This window comes from Nannobrachium achirus (genome assembly GCF_963921795.1).
Source record: "Nannobrachium achirus genome assembly, chromosome: 9".
NCBI lineage: Eukaryota > Metazoa > Chordata > Actinopteri > Myctophiformes > Myctophidae > Nannobrachium > Nannobrachium achirus.
In genome coordinates, this window is record NC_137818.1 from 26,425,941 (window position 1) to 26,444,657 (window position 18,717).

At 44.1% G+C, this 18,717-nt stretch overlaps 1 protein-coding gene across 1 annotated transcript in view; it reads left to right on the forward strand.

The window, feature by feature from the left end:
• prdm16 (PR domain containing 16) overlaps positions 1 to 17,579 on the forward strand; it is a gene marked incomplete at both ends in the record, with an annotated part of 284,122 nt that extends 266,543 nt beyond the window's left edge. Inside the window, 7 exons of the mRNA XM_080733337.1 lie at positions 2,679 to 2,851; positions 3,693 to 3,770; positions 4,564 to 4,733; positions 6,631 to 6,802; positions 13,828 to 14,103; positions 16,760 to 16,940; positions 17,445 to 17,579. Coding sequence (XP_080589463.1) covers positions 2,679 to 2,851; positions 3,693 to 3,770; positions 4,564 to 4,733; positions 6,631 to 6,802; positions 13,828 to 14,103; positions 16,760 to 16,940; positions 17,445 to 17,579 — 1,185 coding nt within the window. The remainder of the gene's footprint in view (positions 1 to 2,678; positions 2,852 to 3,692; positions 3,771 to 4,563; positions 4,734 to 6,630; positions 6,803 to 13,827; positions 14,104 to 16,759; positions 16,941 to 17,444) is intronic.
• Between the last annotated feature and the right edge of the window lie 1,138 nt (positions 17,580 to 18,717).

An 18,717-nucleotide genomic window follows, 5' to 3' on the forward strand; every position in this document is an offset into this window, starting at 1 on the left:
ACACACACACACACGGGTGTGTCTGCCATCGATCACCGATATGATCTGTGTCGAAGGTAATCAAGAAGTTATCATCGCTACATGCGTAACAAGTGTGAGCTTTAACCAAAGCCTATACATACTCAGGGATTCCCGTAGCTGGGTGAATTGTCCTCCTACAGTATGCTCTATACGCTGGCTGATTATTCCCAGATACCATCAGTTATTATTTTCATAACATGTATTATGTGAAAAGACCTCGCTGCAGCCTCCCACGCCACTGCAACCTGAACTGATAGGCCCCTACGCACCATCATTCCACAGTGTTGATGTTATTCTCTCAAGGGTTCTGTACAATTTCTTCCTTTGTTTACCGAATGGCGCCTCTGTACCTCGTCGCTTCCACCTTGCTCAGAAGACACAGTCTGTTATCGCAGCCCCTTTGATAATCAGTCACATTGTTTGACTGTCCCCGAACCCTCCCTCCCTCCCCACCCACCTCTCCAAATCTTGATCACAGGGAATGATAGTATTAATAATAAAAGAAAAATAATAATAAGCATTTGAATTGAGGGGAGCTGTCGCACAAAGCCACTTGGCCATGCTAAACTTAGTTGTGGCATTGTTTTGTATGCTGGGAGCACACAGGCCAGCTAATAACTTCCCTTTGAGTAGTTCTTTTTTTCACTCTCTGGCTGGCGGGCTAGATAATAGCTACATGCCCATCAAGGACATCCTGTGTTTGTGTCCAGGAGAATGGAGGGCTCTCATTGGGGGTAGAAACAGTTTAATCTGACCTGGAAATCTGGGTCCTCTTGTCAATTGTGACTTTGCAATACACACGTTTACTGGTGTGTATGCAGACAGATACACTCGTAGAACACACTGTTGTATAGTAGGGTAGGGCAGTGCATGTGTATGTATGGACCTGTATGGACGTGGGTGGCACGAGGACAGCAAACATGGGAAATTATTTAATTAGCTATCAAGCAAAAATAAAATAAAAAAGAATCCCATCACTAGGGGGGTTATGGCTAGTTTGTAAAAAAAGATGATTCATGTGACAGATTGCAATAATGTGTAATAAATAATTGATGAGAATTTTAATTAGTCAATAAAGTGTCCAGAGTCTCACTTAAGGTGGTTGCACACTGCTGCGTTTTTCGTTTCGAAATGCGTTTTTCAGGGCAAGGAGAGAGAGAGAGATAGAGAGAGCAAGGGACCGAGTGGTGCGCGAAACGGGCGGCAGTGTGCAAACGTGATTGACATAACATGAGGTTGATTTTTTTATTTGCGTGCTCCGAAATTCACTCCGATATTCGGCCCGAAAAACGCAGCAGTGTGCAACCACCTTTACTCTGCACCCTGCACTTAAGCTGCACCATTAGATTTCTCTGAGATACTTATTTACTACATTGTTTACTGCTATTGCAGACCACAGTCTGGCATGGGACGTTTTTGTTTGAATTGTAGACTTAACAAGCGCTCTTAATTACGACTGCCATGTGGCCTTCCACTGATCCATAACCAGATATACACGCAGTAACTCAACAAAGTCCTCAGCAGAGAAACTGCACATAGCTCTTCAACCTTTCTCACACCACCAGAGCATCTCTGCTGCGATCCTCCCACTGATCCAAACACAATGCCACCTCTAAATCCAGTCGCATGACGGAATCACCCCCCCTACCCCACCCCACCCCCGTTCTCAGACTGCGAATAAACACATCGAGACGGACGGTCTGTCCCTGTGTCTCATCGCCGTCCCAGCATTCAACTAAACAAGGAAGGATGTAAGGCTGTTTTTGGCAAATAAACTCCTACATAGCTGCTCCCCTTTGTTCGCAAGGCTTCTTGCGGAGGAGAGGAAGTAGCTATCAGTCAGTGGTATCTTAAACTATATTGTACGGCTCCCGTCGGGGCTCTTGAATGGCTCATTGAGCCCAGCGAGCCGGGCTTTAGAGACGGTGGCTTCACGAGAGAAGGGGGGAAAGGTTGGAGAACAAAGTGGTGGCTCAGGGCTGGGGATGGGGGTCCCTGGGGTGGTGGTGGTGGCGGCGGGTGGAGAAGAGTGGTATTCAAGTGTTTGTTAATGTGCGATAGGTCAGGGAGGTGAGACCCCTGCAGCACAATCAACAAGGCTGACCTCTGATATACAGCTTCCTCTGGGCTTCCGTTCTGTCTCCCTGTCTCACTCTCTCTGTTTGTGTGAGTCTCTCTCTCTCTCTCTCTCTCTCTCTCTCTCTCTCTCTCTCTCTGTCTCACACACACATTCACATATCATCGTTGTCGGGTGAAAACCTTGTATGTCCAAAACCGTTTGTTTTGTATTCATCATTTTCAAAGCTGATTTGCTGTTTTCACTAGTTTTGTGCGACAGTCTTATATGATGAAGCAGGGATTTACTTTACGAAAAGAAAAAACATACAAATTTGAAACAGTGACGATATACATACAAGATGCAGATGAAGATTAAAGCACAAGAGCTTGATGCCGTGAAGGTTGCTGGTTAAAATCTGAATGGGACACAAGTGTAAGACAATTCAACTCCTGTTGTAGTCTCTTGTATCCCATGTGGGTATCTCAAACCTGGCCTTACTGTATATATATATCCATACCCTCTCTTCCCTGCTTTTTCCTCTGCGCTGGTTCCCTATCCCCTTTGCCTCCCTCCTCTCTCCTTGCTCCTCCCTGCCCAGATGGCAGCCATGGAGAACATGACGGAGAAGCTGGAGAACTTTGGCACTCTGAAACTGGACGCACCGCCCAACTCGCTGCAACACTCCGCCCACCCACTGTTCAACTTTCGCACGCCGCCCCCCTCCCTGTCGGACGCCATCCTTCGCAAGGGCAAGGAGCGCTATACCTGCAGGTATGGGACCTGGGAACAGGGGCGTCACAAGGGGGGGGGGGAGTGGGACTGAGTTACTACCCAAGGTGGAGGGGCCTTAATTATTTTATACTTGAGCTATTGAAAAATAGCAGATATGCAAGCTCACAGCGCAGCACCAAGCTCCAAGGCAAAAGTGCTTGAGGACCACCTCTTTAAAATTACAATGCAACTATTGTACCCTGCAAAATCCTATACCGTTATTAGACCTGTAAGGATCAAGGGAAACTTGTACAACTATAAATGAATGTTTCCTACAGGGTTCCCACACATTTTTACCAATTCATTTCCAAAACTTTTCCAAAACCTTTCCAGAATATTTAACCCAATTTCCAGGACTATATAACAATAATTCAGCTCAATAACAAGTCGCTTACTCCTATGCGCAATGCCCAAAGACAGGTAGTGTATGCCAGTGGTTCGCAACCTTTTCAGGCTGTGACCCCCGAAATAATCATGTTTTAACTGGGGACCTGGCACCCTTACGAGCACTAAGAGTTGAGGAATTTTGTATAACACGGTTCTATTGTGAAAATAGCATGGCTATTTTCACAATTTCTGCCTCTAATATTTGACAATTTGGCCCATGTTTCAGAGGTATTAACAAAATCAATAACCAAAGGCAATGCATATAGCTATTTCTCCAGGACCTTCCAGGACCCTTGATAAATTCCAAAACCTTTCCAGTACTGGAAAAATATTTGTCTAATTTCAAAATATTTCCAGGAATTTCATGACCGTGGGAACCCTGTATAAATGAATGTTTCCTATCCCACCCACTCCTACTTACTTCCTCTCCCCTCCCTCTGTCTGTCTGTTACAGGTACTGTGGGAAAATCTTCCCTCGCTCCGCCAACCTCACCAGACACCTGCGGACACATACAGGGGAGCAGCCCTACAGGTACGGTACTTCTCTTCTCTTCTCTTCTCTTCTCTTCTCTTCTCTTCTCTTCTCTTCTCTTCTCTTCTCTTCTCCAGCACAAGACTATTCTTAACACATCATTTCTGCAGTATAATTGTATTTGCTGTCTTCTACTAGCTGTAATTGTTGACCTTGATTGGGTGAAATTGCAAATGACAGTGAGGTAGGGGACAAGGAGATATTTAGTGAGGCTGAGGGGATCCATCACGTCCATCACAACAATGAAGTAGTGTAGAAGACCTGGGGCTCCCAGAAGGCTCAGCTCCATTGTTTGTTTACAGGCAAATTACAGTAAATGGATCTTGTCTGAATGAACCGAGGTGGGCTGTGAGGTGTGTGTGTGTGCGTGTGTGCGTGCGTGCGTGCGTGCGTGCCTGCATGCAGCGCAGCGCCTGCATTGCCTGCATGCACAATTGCACATGCGTATATGCACGCAAACTCGTGTCTATAGGCCTGTGTTTTGTGCGTGTGTGTGTGTGTGTGTGTGGTAGTAGCAACGCATGTGTGGTCATGAAATAGCCCCTCTAGATGAGCAGAGTAATGTGGCGTTTAGAACCAAGACGGGTAATTACTGTTTATACTGAGTGGAACAGGGGGGCTCAGTTAGTCTATCTCTACCACATTTTCCATCATGCGCGCACACACACAGGCACACAGGCACACGTGCACACACACACACGTACACACACACACACACACACACCTCATCTCGCTCTCTTGCTCATACCTCCAGTCTAATCGTCCTTTTTGCCACGTTGTTCTTGTCTTGCAGGTGTAAATACTGTGACCGCTCGTTCAGCATCTCGTCTAACCTCCAGAGACACGTCCGCAACATCCACAACAAGGAGAAGCCCTTCAAATGTCACCTTTGCAACCGCTGCTTTGGTCAGCAGACCAACCTGGACCGCCATCTCAAGAAGCACGAGCACGAGAACATACCTGGTAGGGCTGTCGCGTTGTGAGCTTGTGAGCTTGATTGTGAGCTTGATTGTGGGCTATTTCCACTATCAATGTTAGTTTTTAAGTAGTAAGTTGTCGAATATGTCAGTAATTTCTTCGTGTATTTAGGTTTTGTGTCATATCTGCCATGTGCAACTTCAAAGCCTAAAAGCCAAACAGAAATGTAATTGTCAATGACAAAAACACAATTAAATCGTTAATCGCCAATTATTTGAGTGACAATTAATCGTCATGTAAAATGTCATATCGTGACAGCCCTAATACCTGGTCAGTCCCACTTGCACGCAACACCTGCACCTCTGCAGACACAGCCTATTCGCAACCGTCAGGGAGCATTTAGTATGAGAACGCCGGGCCTATGTCTGTCTGTCGGTCACGCTAATCAACAACCGCTTCTGTTTGAGGGGAGAGGCGGATCACGTTACCGCTGTGCTAGCGAGAGGCGGGTGACGTTACCGCTGTGCATCGCCTCAAAAGCGCCACGGTCGTTGGCCAAAGACACAACGTCAAGTTTGTGCCGTATTTAGAACTCTGTCCTGACGTATACTTCATTGCACGACCCTAGCAACTATCAGTGGAAATGAAAATACACATTCTTTTACTCAGTATTAGAAATACAATCAAGAGGGGCACACCGAAAATAGCTGGCCTACAAGCTCATTGGCGTAGTGATGTGGACATCAGGGACATCAGGGATGTGGACATCAGGGATCTCCATATATGGGCATAAAAGGGATTTGTTCCCCCTGGCATCACATGGGTCTCTCTAACAGGGCATCATTAATATTATTATATTATTTAATATGTTGTTACACAAAGAAATAGCGATTGAGGATTTCTTTCTGATGTTTTCTGTCATTAATCCACCCAAAACCCCTCCTTAAGGTCCGTAATATCAGAGTTGCTGAAACAAAGAGGGCAGAAAAAGGAGATTTTCTTTTTTAACTGAAAATATTTTTCTAGACCTAAAAATACAACTTTAAATATGAAGTCTGAAAAAAGGTACTTAACCCCTAACTGCCCCTGTGGAGCTGCTCTGAGGCCAACAATAGTAAACTGTGGTTGGACTGGAGAGCTCCCACATGTGAGAGTGTGTATCTATATGAGTACGTAGCAGGGCGTTCCCAAAGAGTCAACATATGTGCAAACCTTCCCTGAATGGAGGTTAAAATAGGACCGAGTGAAATCGTACGCTTTCGTGCAGATTTGTAGGAATTTATTTGACCAAGCACTTTTTGTATGTTTTGGCCTCTGATACTAATTCATTATTATTGCTGTTATATTTTTTCAGTCAACTAAATGAACAAAAGAATAATGGTCGACACCAGCTTTTGCACTACCAATATACCTTTACAGTAGGCTACCTGTAATTTATTGTATATGTACTGTATACTTTATGTACAGTATCATGTTTCCTATAGAGAGACCACATGGTAATCTAATAGTTTTGTTTTTATACATTCGCATAATACATAACATAATACATAAGCCCGTTTGTAAAAATACACACAGCTAGCCATTAGCCTATATCCATGGGAATGGTATGGAGGGAAATTGACAGTTAATGCTATACACCAAAAGATATTAGAGAATCTGTACATACACTAGCCAGATCTTAATCAAAGAACGGACAATATGGTCCAGCATATTGCCATTTGAGAATTGTGTGTACTAAACGTTACGCTTGATGTTACGCATGTCTGATACTCATCATACTAATGTGTGTGTGTGTGTGTGTGTGTGTGTGTGTGTGTGTGTGTGTGTGTGTGTGTGTGTGTGTGTGTGTGTGTGTGTGTGTGTGTGCGTGCGTGCGTGTGTGTGTGTGTGTGTGTGTGCGTGTGCGTGTGCGTGTATGTTATCTGCCTGCGTTTCCCCACAGTGAGCCAACAGTCTGGGATGCTGTCCAACCTCGGAACCACCATCTCCTCGCCAAACTCGGAGCCAGACAATCACGCACTTTTGGAGGAGAAGGAGGACTCGTACTTCTCAGAAATCCGTAACTTCATCTCCAACAGTGAGATGAACCAGGCCTCCAGCTCCACGGATAAGAGGTAAGGGAATGCGGATCGAGACGAACACTAGCATGCTGCATGCCCTTTATGGCAGGGGTCTTCAACATTTTCAGGCCAAGGACCCCTTAGTCAAGAGAGATGAAGCAGGGACCCCTACAACCTGTTCACAGATTCCATATAGTTTCATCGTTTGACAGCACAATCATCAGTGTATTTTGGATTCATGTCAATTTGTGTTTTCAGATATTTAACCACTTGAACCGTCAATTTGACCTTTCTTGAAACTTGACCTTTCACTCTGTACTTAGTCTGCTCTTTTTCCTCTCTACACTAAACCCCTTTGCCTAAAATAGCCGATTTACAAGCTTGTGATCTTGTAGTTCTGCTAATTTGCAAAACTGCAAACACATACCAATAGCCTAAAATAGCTGATCAATTTGTCACTTACAATGTGTCAGGTTGTAACGCATTGTGAGTGTGTAGGTCAGCTAAGAGATTTGGTGTTGGCGGCAAAAAGCAGTCCACATACAGAGCCAAATAGCCCAGTTTACAAAGTCTAGACTAGGGCTTAAGTACTTAAGACTAAGTCATGCTTCGCCGCACGTCGCGGCCGGCCAGCAGCACAGCCGATCGAATGAGTATAAATTATTCAAAGTTTGTGTCATAGCAAGAGACAAGAGTCATCATGTTTTATGTACATAAGCATACAAGATCACCAATGGCAACAATTAGTGAACAGTGCACTCTAGTGGTTCAATGTGTAACCTGATATGGTAGGGAGTGAGAGCCTCAAATTCAGGATTACAACGTTCTAAGTTCATTTTGTTTTCAGGGAGTCCAGAAAGGCTGCTGAATGTTACTGAGTCAGTCTAAACGAGAGAAAGGTGTTAACTGAAGAGAGCAACTATCCTGGCAATCCTGGGAAATGGACTTGTTTTCAAGTAACATTGGTCAAGCAACACTAAATGCAATGAGGAGAGATTTGCATAATGCTATGGATTCCCAACCTGGCCACTTTGTTGCACAATTTCTTTGTGGTATTGATTTAATTATTAAAGCAAACAAACCATTTATATTAAGTAGCTAGTAAGACGCCTCAGGGCGACATCGTGCCAATTCTTGGTCATCTGGCCAGTGATGTATATCGGACTAGTTACCCATATATGGAGACCCCTGGTACCCATAGATGAGATCCATGTACTGTATATAGTACATCTCTTTTATGCCCATACATGGAGATCCCTGTCTGAACCAGCTACACAGATATGGGCTGTCTTCCTCCATATATGGGCATTCCCTTATGAAGTCCTGTTAGATATGGGCTTAATATTGATGACATCAGGGATCTCCATGTATGGGCATAAAAGGGATTCTGTTAGAGTGGTTCCCATGACATCACAACATACAATATCTTGTATGCCCATACATGGAGATCCCTATCTGAAACAGCCACATAGATATGGGCCATGTCTTGGCCATCTGGACAGTGATATATATCGATGACATCAGGGATCTTCATATATGGGCATAAAAGGGATTCTGGGGAATACCTGTGTATGGATTTTTACATAGGTGATGTCACCTGTGATATCACCTGTGATGTCACAGTGATGTGTCAGGGGAACCACAGTGTCAGGCGTGACCTTCAGAGATACAAGGATACGTGGACAAGATGTGCCGAATATCACAGTGACCTCAGAGCATGATGTCAGAGCGGCAAACCCATAGACCGTAAAAATGTGTACGCGTCTACAACACGGACACGGACAAACTGTGACGTTTCTCATAGTAAACTTGCGACCTACGGTAGCAATCAACATTTGAATGAACATGCAAAAACAGCAAGTTAAGGCTGAACAGCTGCGAGTATGAAAATGCCAAGTTGATAGCCTGTGATCTGTCAGCTAAGAAGGACGACCTCATATTCGACAATTCAAACACATTTTGTTAAAGCTGTGCGTGCGTGTGCGTGCGTACGTACATGCTTGTGTGCATGTGAGAGACGATAGTTACAATCTCCAACCCAACAAAGGTTTTGTGTGTCATGATGCATTGAGAATTTCAGATAAGATAATATCCATATAGGTTTAAAGACAGACTGATTGGTGACCTGGAGAGATAATTAGTGTGGTTACCAGGGCTAACAGCCTATAGTACTTGTCCTACTTTATTTATTTATTTCCATCTTTCCGGATAAACTTTATTTTGCCGCGCTACTCCTCCCACAGTGTCATTGTCAGTATCATGTCCGTATCATGGTCAACATTCTGATATTTTAAGTTATATTATTTGAAGTACATAATGTTGTCAGTGTCATGGTCAGTATCATGTCAGTGTCAAGGACACTGACTTGATAATGCCAGTATGATGACATGATACTGACCATGATACACATTATGTTCTGCAAATAATATACCTTGACCAGAACTTATTTTGATATCACTTGTATAATACTTACTTGTGGGAATTTAACCCTAGCTTAGAGTGACCAGACGTCCCGGTCTGTGTACATGTTCATGTACATGCTCACCAAAACAATCAGAAACAATGAAGAACCTCTGAACTCAACGCTGATATAGTATGTGTCAATCAGTCGTTGCAACATCTACTGTATGATGCGTATACATTTGCTCCCGAGTGAACTCGCAAAACTGGGTGCGTGTGTAGATTCATTCAAGAGCTTGAAAATATCCCTACCCTAGCCACCAGTCATTCGGTATCTCTCTTTCCCTCTGTCTCTCTTCTCTTTTGCTTCATCATTCTCTCTTTCTCGTGTCTGTCTTTCTCTTTCAGCCGTGCTCTATCCCTCAATTTGAATGCCTTCCTGGTAGTCTGTCCCTTCCTCCCCCTTCCTTGTCAGTCCACATAAAAGCCAGCAGGCCCATGCAGTGGCAATTTAGCCCCTCTGCCATCTGGGATCAATATTGAGTCTCATCTACAACAAGCTGGCCTGACATTTTAATATCTGTAATTCAGAGTAAGTGTTCTGTTTTCTGTCCTCCCACCAGACAAGCCCATGTTCTTTCTGCCTCTGACTGACTGGAGTCGAATGTTTTGTGCAGACAGCCATCCATGAATGTCTATCTGCAATTGTGCATGCGTGTCCAGCCTGGCGAAAAAGGAAAAAATTCCCTCCCGTTTAAAAAATTCCCTCCTATCGAAGCCAGTCAAAATAAAAGTCCCTGGAAACCTATGTTTTCTCATGAGAGGCTTTTGTTTAAGCTGTTTCCAGGCGGGCAAAGTGTACTGTAGATGTTGAGTCTTTTGAGTGTACAAAAGGAAGAGTTTAGTGGAGTGTAGATATTTATTTAGTAAATCTAATAAACCTTTATGTGAATATGTAATGTGCATCACAATCAGAAAAACTAACTGGGAAAGAGCTGAAGTTCCACATTTCTATGGAGCAATTTTGGATAAAATGAATATACATATAGTGATGTTTTGCTAGACGTTGTGATCACATCCATGGCTTTACACTAGGTCTGCTCCTTTTCCGCTCCAACCAATCTCTTCTCCAAAAATAGCCGATCTACAAGCTTGCAACATAACTCAGCAAAGCGTTCTTACTCTGTATGCATTGTGAACTTGTAGATCGGCTATGTTGGTCAAATCTAATTATGCCTGGATATTTGTGGACCGACCGTAATAACTTTAATACACTTTTAGGGTTGTCGTTGGGTTTTACAGTTAGGGTGACTTAGTTTCAGCCACAGCAGGCAGGCATGCTAAATTAAATTTAATGTTTTGGTATTTTGGAAACCTCTGCACTCTGCAATTATGGATTACAGGAACCTTAAAGCTCACAAACATGGTTATTCGCAAAATTGGGCACTCTTACTTGGAAGTGTTTCCACTGTCTGTGGGTCTGGGCTGAATTGACTGACTGCTGGCCTGGGCCACTGAGGGGGGACTCAGTCTCAGGTTGAGGCATTTATCGAGGACAGTGGTTCTCAACCTTTTCAGGCCGCGACCCCCAAAATAATCATGTTTTAACAGGGGACCCCCACCCTGACGAGCACTAAGAGAATGGTTCTTAAAGTGGGACGTTGACAATGGTTCTCAAAGTAGGGTTGAGGGACTCTCGGGGTTCCTTAAAGGTGTATTCAGTGATAATGAAAGTGGCCGGGGGTCATCTTGTCCCTTACTGGCCTTACAGCGTGGAAATGTTTAGTTTTTTATAGATTTTTTACACCATTATAATGTTCTCGTTTTGATCATTAGACCCAATCACTGAATATCGGTAGGCCTACGTCTCCAGCTTCAGGATATGTATGATACTGATTTACTACCAGACTGTGAAGAGTTCAGTAGTTTACAATCTAGGCATTTAGCAGACGTTCTTAACTCATACAGTGCCGCCGGCCACAAGGGGCGCTAGAGTGCCAGAAATTTTTCTATAGACCTTCGCTCTAGCTTCCGTCGACACTGTCCCAAGTGCCTTGGGATTTCACTCCAGCCAATGCTATGGGTGACTAGAGGAGGAAGCTAGCTGACACGTAGCCAAAATGCTAACCCATTTAGAAGCCCGATCTAAAGCTATTTCAGTCGCAAAAAACTTTCTCTTTGGGTCTGGGAACACAATCCGGAGAAAATCCTGTCTAAAGATGTGATTTATTATTGGAGTGGGCGGCGCGATGCGGCCGTTAGCGCGACTACGGCCCGTGTATGGCCGAGTGTTGGCCCGGACCATGGATGGACGTTTAGACCGGGGCTTCGTTGAGGCCTCCGATTAAATAATTCATTTTATGAAATATCCCGGACTAGTTCGGGATAGGCACCCTGGAATACGTCGCGCCGCCGACAGTATAGATTGAGGTTTTTTTGGGGGGCTCTAAACTTTATTTTAAACCATTTTCAATGGAATAAATCGTCGGACCGCCAAGCAGCTCAGGGTAAGTAAAATAGCAAATAAAATATTGTATTGGATTGAAATAAAGCCGAACTTGTTCGGGATAGGCACTAATAGGGTTAATTCAGAGCGACTGTGGTTCTCAAAACTTTTATTTTGACCATCATAACTAAACATAATAACATAACTACGGCCATACTCTACCCTGATTGGTCGAGGACTGCCTGGCCACCTCTGAAAACCGAATCTAGCTATGCTCGTAACACGGGCCATGGTGGAAGTCCTTATATGGTCAGCACACATTCTAGTGAGGAGAATGAATGGAAAATGTACCAATTATATTTTTATTTGAATGAAATACAATCACTGAATATACCTTTAAGGGGGTTCTAAATTGACCCTTACAAGTCTGTAACTCTGGCTCCATTTGTAGACTGTCCGAGTTAAAGGGGGTCCTTGAAAAGTTAAAGTTTGAGAAGTAGTGATCTAGGACAGTGGTTCTCAACCTGTGGGTCCCCCAAATTAGTTTGGGGGGTCCCCAGATTGTTAACTTAATGTGAAACATTGTTTTCTCACTCAACAGTAAACAAACCAGCATAAAGTTGAAGTGTATAGAGGGTATCTGCACATTTCTAAAGTGACAATTTAAGAACTTTTTAATACAAATCATATCAAATGAAACATTGGCCAAATTATGAAATATTAGAGGCAGAAATTGCAAAAATAGCAGATCTACATGCTCACAGGCGTTGTGAGCATGTAGATCGGCTATTTTCACAATAGAACCATGTTATACAAAAATGCAATGCCTCAACTCTTAGTGCTCATAGGGTGGGGGGTGATTATTTTGGGGGGTCGAGGCCTGAAAAGGTTGAGAACCACTGATCTATAGGAGATCCATTGATGATGGAGCGCTTCCTCCAGTCGGCTGCCCGTACCCCCCTAGCTGCCCAGACAGCTAACACAAACACCCCGCTGACGTGTTTAGGCTAAATGACAAAACCCAGGGCCCCCCTCATGTCAGAGTTACACTCGTCTCTGCGTTCGCAGCACACAGGCAAAATGTTCTTTCCTCTGCCAACTGGCTTGGGCAATTTTGATTTTGGGGGCCAGGGGTGGTGGTGCGGGTGGGGGTGTTTCATCTAGATGGAAAGAGTAGAAGAAAAAGAAGAAGAGAAGGTGATTTCGCGTGCCTCTCCCCTGCCCCCCCAACCCGTTTCTTTCTACCCACCCACTGTGTGTGTGTGTGTACTGTGACCCAATCCTGTCCCTGTACGCCCCTTCCCAAATGTAATCCTGTCTGGTTTGATAAATGTCCACTGTGTGATTTAAAAAAAGAGAAATGGAAGGGGTAAATTTTGCCGTCCCAGAGGAAATGATATCATGAGGCATGACATCGTGGTCTGAGGGGTCTGGATGGGGGTGCAGGGGGAGGGGGGAGGGGGAGGGGGGGTTGGCTGGAAAATGTACAGACGTCAGGTCATAATGGTTGTGTGCTGATAGCCTGTTTGCAGATCAGCCATCTTCTTACCTCGCTCACACGCATCCATTACAGAGTCTCAGTGAACCCTTCTCTCTCTCTCTCTCCTTCTCTCTCCTTCTCTCGCTCTCTCTCTCTCTCTCTCTCTCTCTCTTTTGAAAAGCCCTCCACACTGACTGTTGGCACTCATGTGTTTGGCTGGACAGTGAATTTGGACTGTTTAAGTTGTCAGCACAGATTATGTGTGCACTGGCTCACGATGGCGAGCCATGCCTTTTGACAGTCAGGCATTGGTGATAAACAAAACAAAAAAGATTGTTTTGTCTTACTTACTTCACCAGGGTAGCCATTTTCAATACTTTAGTGTCACAAATAGAGGGCAACAAAAGCGGTGCACTTAATATAGTTTCCAGCATTGTGTTGTGAGCATGTAGATCGGCTATTTTCACAATTTCAGCCTCTAATATTTGACAATTTGGCCAATGTTTAATTTGTCATTTTAGAGGTATTAAAAAGTCCTGAAATTGTCACTTTAGAAATGTGCAGATACCCTCTATACACTTTAACTTTTGTTTACTGTTGAGTGAGAAACAATGTTGCACATTAGGTTAATCATCTGGGGAACCCCCCACAAAATAATTTGGGGACCCCCCGACCCACAGGTTGAGAACCACTGAATATACAGTATAAACCCCTCCAAACTGAGACACTATGACATTTTGCTCCCCCACCCAGGTCAGAGCGAGTAGCGGACGAAGAGCACCCAGCTGGCCACAGTCTGTCCAACTCCAAGCTGGGCTCCAGCAGGCTCCAGGGCCTGGAGGAGGAGGAGGAGGAGGTGGAGGGTGACGACGAGGAGGAGGAGGAAGGCAGCCTGACGGAGAAGTCTCAAGACGAGGCGCCCGAGTCGCCGTCTCCGGTCGCCATGACGACGGGAGGGTATGAGGAGGACGAGGAGGACGAGGAGGCGGAGGGGGCTCCGTTAGCGATGACCTACGAACACACTCGCAGGTACGCACCGGAGCGCAGGGCCGTCACAAGGGGGGAGGGAAGTGGGACTGAGTTACCAGGGGTGGAGGGGCCTGGAATTATTTTATACTTACCTATTGAAAAATAGTAGATATACAAAATATAGCGGATATACAAGCTCACAGCGGGGCACCGAGTGCCGCGCTGCGAGCTTGTAGATCTGCTATTTTTGAAAAGTCGTGAAAATGTGTGCAAATCTTTGAATAGGCTATATGTATTTTTTTAAGTGAAGATTTGTAACTCAAATTTTGCTTCTGGGGGGGTCCCTAGAACAGAATATTTTGAGATGGGGTCCGTGGCCAAATACATATCATTTTGGGGGTCCTTCACATGAAAAGGTTTGAGTACCACTGACATAGAAACATACGTTTTTCAAAAAAAAAAAAAAACTTAGAAGGATAATTGAAATATTCAAAGGCTTGCACACATTTTCACGATAAAAATAAAATAGGAGATCTACAAGCTTGCAGCGTGGCACTCGGTGCCGCGCTGTGAGCTTATATATCTGCTATTTATCAATAGTTACCCAGGGCCCAGAATTATAGAACACATGTATGCTACCAGCATGCCCTTTAAAGGCCAATTCATACTTCATCTCATAACCCCTTTGTGTGACAAAAACTGTCATATTTTTGTTTGGAAATACAGTCATTTCTGTTAAACGACTCGAAATGAGTCTTATGGAAAAGTATATATTTGCCTCTTTCAAACTAATCCCATATTAAACACCAACAGCTGGCTTTTGGCATTGAGAAAGACAGATGAATAATTAAATGAATGTTAATACACCACACAACAAACACACATCAAGAACGATTTGTTTTGTAACCATTCCATATACATACATCCATTCACTCTTGTTATAGATGCTTTCAGAATACAAACATTAACACAGCTGGCCTGAATATCTAATGATTATCAGAGGTAGCTAGCTTGCTAGCCTATTTAAAGTCTAAGATTTTCCAGACCTATTTGGGTAAACATGCTGACCAGATGTTGACAAGGGTTTGCACACGCGTCAAAGCAACAGACTGTTGAAGCCTCCATATTCCATAGATCTTCCATTTGTTGTGTTCAACAGAGTGTGTATTTTTCTGTCATACTTTGCCATCACATAATGGTTTCAGTGGCAATGAAGTCAGTCTCTAATTACCTTCGGTGGTCATGAACTTTTGTTACCCGTTGACAGTGCACGTTATCACAGAGTATTGTGAGTGAATTGTCCTTTCCCAAGGGACAATGAGCATCTTGGTTTTGTGACTGATCTCCTGTGCCATGTGACCCATGCATGCCGAGCACAGATAGATACATATATACTGTACAGAAGGAGCACCAACTGACTTTGTAACACTGTGTCACACCCCTGGTCCTGCCTGCTCCCTTGTCTATCATGAAGACAGGACACAAGTTGCGTTCATTTGAGGGCGATGCCCAGGGGCGTCACAAGGGGGGGGGGGGGGGGGGGGACGTGGGACTGAATTACTAGGGCCCAAGGTGCCCTAGTCATTATTTTATACTTTAGCTATTGAAAAATAGTAGATCTACAAGCTACAGTACAAGCACTCTGTGCACTCTGTGTACAAGCACTCAAGCTCGCAACGCGGCACTTGGTGCCGCACTGTGAGCTTGTATATCTGCTATTTTTCAATAGTTAAAGCACAAAATGTGAGTGAATCCTTGTACCCAGGGCCCAGAATTTGGTGTGACACCCCTGGCAATGCCCTTTCATATACCTGCCCACTCAATCCTTCTGGACATTTTCCCCACACTGTGGTTTCTTATGCCTAGAGCCCGACCCATGCCACATGTAGTTTGCCTCTGATTCCAATCTGATATTTATTTTATTTAAAAAAGTGCACAATCTTGATCTATTTGAGAACATTTAACTTTTTAAGAATTGACGAACGAACAAGCAAACAAACCCATATAAAATACACACAACATTAACTTTATTTTATTCAATCACATAAGCCACTTAAACAATTGCAAAAATTGTCGATCAGATCAGATCAAACATTTTTTTTTATATTTCCAAAAACAAAGTTTGCCTATGATGACATTCCCCACATAGGGTTGACAGTTGTTTAACCACTTCAACCCCAGCCTCTGTATTGTGGGGAAAGCTCTCGCAGAAAATAGCAGATCGACAAGCTTGTTGATCGCCTATTTTCAGCGAAGATATTTTAATTAGAGCAAAAACAGAAAATATACTAGTATAGAGCCCTAAGGGACTCAGGGCTCAGTCAACCATTTGGGATTTAGGTGGTTGAAAATCTGTACACGTCGGCTGAATAATTGCAGATAGTGATTTCGAAGAAGGAAAAAAAAAAGTCAAATAATGGCTGATATATGGGTCGGGCTCTACCGTACTTGCTGGCTACTCTCTGCTCCTCAAAAGTTTTCTTTTTCCTATCAAACTAAACTTTCCTCCTTCCTTTCTTGCCCACATCTCTTTCCTGATATCAACACTGGATCTCTGTTAACTCTTTGCATCCTTTCCTTTTCCTACATGATTCATCCCTCCCTGATCTGTTCCTCCCCTCATCCATCCCTCTCAACACCCATCCATCTGTCCTCTTATCAATCCATCCATCCATCCATCCATATATCCCCCATCTACCCCACATTGGGTGTGCAGGTGTTTAGAGGAGGAGGGCTCTCTCTTGGACCTGGAAGGTCTGCCCAGCTTTCCCAAGAGCCTGGACGGTCTTCGTAAGACCGCCGGTGACGAGCCACCCTTTGACGTTAAAGACATGTTTAACGCGTCGCTAGAGTCGGAGACATTGAAAGAGACATTGTACAGGCAGGCTAAAACCCAGGTACGTGCAGACTGCCCTGTGGATGTTGAGCAAACGGGAGAGTAAAAGGGGGAGAGGAAAGATAAGATTTAGGAGGTGAGGTGAAGTCGTTAGAGTGTAGTAGAAATGTGTACTATAGCTTTGGAATGTGGGATTAAAACAAAAACAAGGTTGGCATTTCAATTCTGTGGCCAAATGGAATCTCTTTTTCTCCTGTCCATTCCTTAACCAACAATCGAACGTATTAACTCCATCTTCTATTCTATTTTCTATTAACTTGTGATCAACTCTCTCAAACCTGTTCAGGCTGTTATCTCCACTGTGCTTAACAGAGAATTGGCATGACACCCAAAGTGAGTGACAGTGGTCCTGGTTGAAAATAAGGAGTAACAGGGTCATCTACATGTTGAAGCTAATTCAGAGGTTGATCTGGATTAAAGCATCAGTTCAGTGTGCCTAAAAATGTGTGAAAGTGTGAAATGAGATTCCTGCCAGTAAACCTCTCTTCTTCTTCTTCTCCCACAGGCTTATGCAATGATGCTGTCTCTGTCAGAGAACAACCCTTTGCACGCGCCCTCCCAGAACTCTCTGGACGCTTGGCTGAGCATGGGAGGCGGACCGTCTGAGACGAGCAGCTTTCATCCACTCAACCACATCTAGAAGACAGAGAGAGAGAGAGAGAGAGAGAGAGAGAGAGAGAGAGAGGAGAAGGGGGTTGGGGGGGAGAAGGAACTGGAGCAATAGTATCACAATGGATAGAAAACAAGTGATTGAAAACAAGTGAGGATGAGTGAAGACCAGAATAGTGCGTCTGTGTGTATTTGTGTGTGCGTGGGTGCGTGCGTGCGTGCGTGCGTGCGTGCGTGTGTGAGTGTGAGAGAAGAGAGAGAGTGTGTATGAGAGATAATAATCATCCCTTGATGAGGGGTCTTGTAAGCAGAGACAAAGACTCTGACATAGAGGAAGCACTGCTCAGCCCCTGTTGATGTGAAGGACGCGATGAATGCTTATCCACTGCATAGAAACTCCACAATTCTCCCATCCTTCCCCAGTCCCCACTGGGTCCACTGAAAGCCCCACGGCGACCCCGAGTATGGCTCTCACGAAGATGCTGAACGATATGAATATCTCACTGACGTCTACGAACACAAAGAGCACTGCGGCATTGACACTGCAATAGCACTGCATGGCCACAGGGTGGCGGTATTTCAACAGGAGCAACTGGCAGGAACATAGTGGGCGCGTGCACTATGGCATCCAGGTTCTGTTCTTTTTAACACACACACACACACACACACACACACACACACACACACACACACACACACACACACACACACACACACACACACACACACACACACACACACACAACACACACACACACACCTCCGATCATGGCCCACACATGTACTGTTATTCCACTTTGAACTAAAAGTTACAGAATCAACGATAGCACCATAATTGACAGAATGTTACTGGAGGAAATCACACTCTGTGTTTGATTTATAGGAAATACGTCCCAATAGATGTTTGTTTGAGCTTATTGTGTTGAATGATTACACAGAGCGTGACACTACAACGTTTAAATAAACCAGTGATTTTGATTCTTTACCCAGCCAGGACTCTAGCCATTTTGATTAGATACCCTCTTTGATCATGCTGAAAATGACATTAAATTATACTCAACAAGAGGAAAGTGTTTTTTTTTCTTTCTCTCTACTCTCCTTAGATGTTCAATTCATTTCATTTGTTAATTTTATTTACTTTCTTTTTTCCTCTTAGATAACAGTATTGT